Raw genomic sequence first — 4023 nt, 5'->3', positions numbered from 1 at the left:
TGGACTGACAGCTACCCCTGTTCCAGAGACCTAAGTGATCCTTCCCATGGCTCCCTGCAAACCTTGTCCACTTCTCCTGGCTTAGGAGCTGGAGCCCCATACTGGGTGGGGTCAGAGGTGCCCTGCTGCTCTGAGAACTGCTGGGGAGCCTTCTTCCATTGAAGCAGGCAGCCCAGTGCTCCCTGCTCTTGCTAGGTGGCCTGGCTCAGCCCTGGACCAACTGAGAGAATGAGAATAAGCGTGTGTACATTGGTGTGAGTGTAAGTGTGCACCTATGTGGGAGAGTGGAAATGCCACATGTGAATGTGGGAGCACACATGTGCAAGTGCTTGAGTGTATATATTCATGTGTGCAAGAAAAGCATGTGTATGTGTGAGTGCATGAGTAAATGTGTGTGCATGTGTGAATGTGCATGCCATGAGTATGTGAATGTGTGTGTGTGTGTGTGTGTGTGTGTGTGCATACCTGTGTGTCTGGGGCAGCAGCACAGAACTCAGCAACCTCTGGTCCCTTGTCTCCAAGCCTGCGTGATGCTTGGCTGCCTCTTCTCCCAACTTCTTGATGCTCTTCCTTCCTTCTGGTTTCTATTTCCCAGCACTTCTAGAAGGGCAGGAAATTGGGAGGAGGTGAGTGTCCACCTCTTACAGGGGAAGAAGCTGACACTTGAAAAGAGAAAGTGATTTTTATCAAGGTGGCAGAGGGTATAAAACTAGAGCATAGCTCTTTCTCTCAGGCCCCCAATCTCCCCTAGCCCACCTCCTAGACCCAGAGCCCCTCCAAATCAAAATTCCCAACTAATTATAAGAGAGAACATTTGGCCAAGTGTTTATTAGGTGCGCTGAGCATAATTCAGGTGCCAGATAGCCAAGATTCAAATCCTCATTCTGCCACTTACTAGTTCTGGGACTCAGATAAGCTACTTTCCTGTGCTCTCCTCAGTAAACTGGGGATGATAACAGCACCTACCTCACAGCTGCAGTGTGGATTATATGAGTTAATACATAGAGAACACCACCCGGTGCTTGGCGACTCTGCCTAAGCACTCGCTTCTGCAGTCATCATTGTCATCACCATTGTGATTGCCTTCTCCTGCTTTGGAGTCAGCTGCTCTCCTGGAGAAAAACCTCAGAGGCTGGCCTGGCCTGCACCCAGCCCCTCGGCTCCTCCCTCCACCTTGCGTTGACCTGGACCTGCAGGAACTGAGGTGATGGAGGCCTTCCCCGTCTCTCCTGCCCCATTGGCTTCCTTCCCTCTGAAGGCCCTTAGATCGATGGCCCCGGGTGAGTTTTACCCTCCTCTGTGTCCCATGGTTTCCCTTTCTCCCACTCTGCCACTAACTGGAGCCAGTGGTTTCATTTTTCCTAACTTCAGTTCCGTCTTCTGTAAATTGGGTGGATCCATACCCCTCTCTCCAGATACATGTAGAGATTAAATTATCAGTGCATACAAAGTCCCTAGCACAGTAGCTGGCATACGGTCAGATACCCAGTAAATGTAGCTGACATACAGTTAGGTACCCTAGCCAGTAGCTGGCGTACAGTAGATACCCAGTAACTGTCAGCCTCTCCTCACTGCTGATAGTCCTGACTTCAGACCGACTCGGATTAATCCTGATCCCTGACTCTTGACTCCACTTGTGCCTTTCAGATCGGAGCATCTCTGATGTCCAGCAATGTGGGCAGTGGCTTGTTCATCGGCTTGGCTGGGACAGGGGCAGCTGGAGGCCTCGCCGTGGGTGGCTTCGAGTGGAACGTAAGGGAGTGGACTGGCTACTCCGGGATAATGAGGGGCTAAGCCCACTCCCCCTGGCCTCAGTGCTGGTAGGAACCTTGGAGGTGCTATGGAGGCTGCATGGTGAATTGAGTACCCCTTTTACAGATGAGGAAACCAGGGCCTGGAATAAGCAAAGGGCCTCATCTGAGGATTGGGATCAGGTTCCAAATTCCTTACCTCCCTGCTCAGGGCTATCCCACAGCACGGTGCTGCCTCTAGGCTGGAGGCCGCCCTCCGTCAGCATCCATGACCTGGACACCTTCTTCTCCTCACTCTCCAGGCCACCTGGCTGCTCCTGGCCCTTGGCTGGGTGTTCGTCCCTGTGTACATTGCAGCTGGTGTGGTCACAATGCCACAGTACCTGAAGAAGCGATTTGGGGGCCAGAGGATCCAGGTGTACCTGTCTGTGCTGTCGCTCATCCTCTACATCTTCACCAAGATTTCGGTGGGTACCACTCCAGTGCGGCCATTTTGTCTTTGAAAGTGCTGATTTGGGAGCTGCTGAATGCACTTCTGTGGGCTAGAAGCTAAGAGGAAGGATGGAAAGAAAGAAGAGAGGGAAGGCGGGAGGACAGCCATAAGGAAAGAGCAGAAAAGAAGAATGGATCCATGTACCTCTAACACACAGTCCCCCTCAGTAATCAGGTAATCAGAGATGAATGACAAATGTTTATTGAGCGAATGACAGTCCCTACATTTAAAGAACATACAATCCAGAGTTCATTTATCCATTCGTCCCTTTACCTTCCATTAACTGATGAGTTATTCAGCAATGGTGCTTTACTTGCCTAGAATGTTAGTTAGAAAGACCCTTTTTCTTCCTTTACTGACCTAAACTCAGAAAACAAACCTAGACAGGTTAAATGACTTGTCCAAGTCTACGCAGAGGGCTGTGGGACTGGAGCTAAAGTTCAGGTCCCATGGCCCAGTCCAGGTCTCTTTCTACTCTGACATGTTGCAGAGCCTGTAATAGGTTCATGAAATACTCATGCAACGGGACCGTCAAGTGCATACTGAAGGGAACCAAGTCATTCAGTTGCCAGGTGTAGGGCTAAAAAAATGTTCAGGCCTCTTGCTCCATCAATGCTTGAAAATATCCCTAAGCAGTCAAGGCAAGTCCTCCAATAAACCCACAGAGATGACCCAGAACCCATGGTTCTCTGCACTAGGCTCCCGCCCCATTGGGTCAGCTATGGGGTCATCTGGCATTGAAGTGACCTGCGCTCTGTCAGGGAGCAGTCAATGACCCTCTGGGTTCTTACTCCTCCCAAATGGTCTCTTCCTCTCCAACCCCACCTCCTTGTCTGCCTAACATATTCAATGTTCCAATTCAGTCCTCACCACTCCTTCACAGCCCGTAGGCCAGCCTATCAGTTCTATCCGATTAAATTGTTCTCAGTTTCAAAGCTGTGCAGATAGACAATATTCATCTGCTTTAAAGCCTCTACGCTCCTCAGTGTCTGCAAGATCAAGCCCATTCTCCTTCGTGTGCCACTGTAGGCTCATCTTCATCATGTGATGAAGGCTGAGGACACCTGATGTTGCTGAGCAGGGAGGTGACATACCCGCAGTGGCCACTCAGAGGTCTCAGGTGGCCTGGAGTTATGGGTCCTGGTTCTTTGCAGACTGACATCTTCTCTGGAGCCCTCTTCATCCAGATGGCCTTGGGCTGGAACCTTTACGTCTCCACAGTGACCCTGCTGGTGGTGACAGCTGTCTACACCATTGCAGGTAGGGTCAAGGGAAGGTCACATCAGTATGTAGAGACTGAGAGACAGAGAGGAGGAAGAGGGACACTTCTGACTAACAGAGATGCAGAGACAAAGACTGAGGGAGAGAGACAGCCAGAGAGACAGAGAAAACTGATCCCGAGGGAATGAAACAGGGAGAGACAGAGACAAAGAGAGTCCAAGACAGAGATAGAGACATGAGTAAAAGACACAGTGGAAGGACAAGAGGGGGATGAAAAGGGAAGAAGTAGGAGGACACAGAGCCGGGCTGAGCAAACCATGGAAAGAAAGACACACTCAGAGATCCTGAGAAACACCAACTGCAACAGGGTGTAGAGATCTGGGACTATTACATGGACCATCGCTGTGAGCTGCTCCCGTCAAAGGTCACAGACCACCTTTACCCGTTTCCTCCAAAGCACCTCACACAGGGCTGGGCACTCGGGGAGGCCAGAGCAGACCAGGATTACTAATGGCTAAACTGACCTTGAAAGATGGGATTGTGTAGATGGGTGTAGGG

The 4023-nt window shown here is 50.7% G+C and overlaps 1 protein-coding gene across 1 annotated transcript in view; it reads left to right on the top strand.

Annotated features, from left to right (window-relative positions):
* Positions 1-4023, top strand: part of SLC5A9 (solute carrier family 5 member 9) — a 30765-nt gene that overhangs the window by 4937 nt on the left and 21805 nt on the right. Inside the window, exons 3-5 of the mRNA XM_014587367.2 lie at positions 1648-1752; positions 2054-2218; positions 3399-3504. Of these exons, the coding sequence (XP_014442853.1) occupies positions 1648-1752; positions 2054-2218; positions 3399-3504 (376 nt within the window). The remainder of the gene's footprint in view (positions 1-1647; positions 1753-2053; positions 2219-3398; positions 3505-4023) is intronic.

This window comes from Tupaia chinensis, unplaced genomic scaffold (genome assembly GCF_000334495.1).
Source record: "Tupaia chinensis unplaced genomic scaffold, TupChi_1.0 Scaffold000207_1, whole genome shotgun sequence".
Taxonomy (NCBI): domain Eukaryota; kingdom Metazoa; phylum Chordata; class Mammalia; order Scandentia; family Tupaiidae; genus Tupaia; species Tupaia belangeri.
Note: the sequence above shows the minus strand (reverse complement) of the source record. Positions and strands in the feature narration are given on the sequence as shown.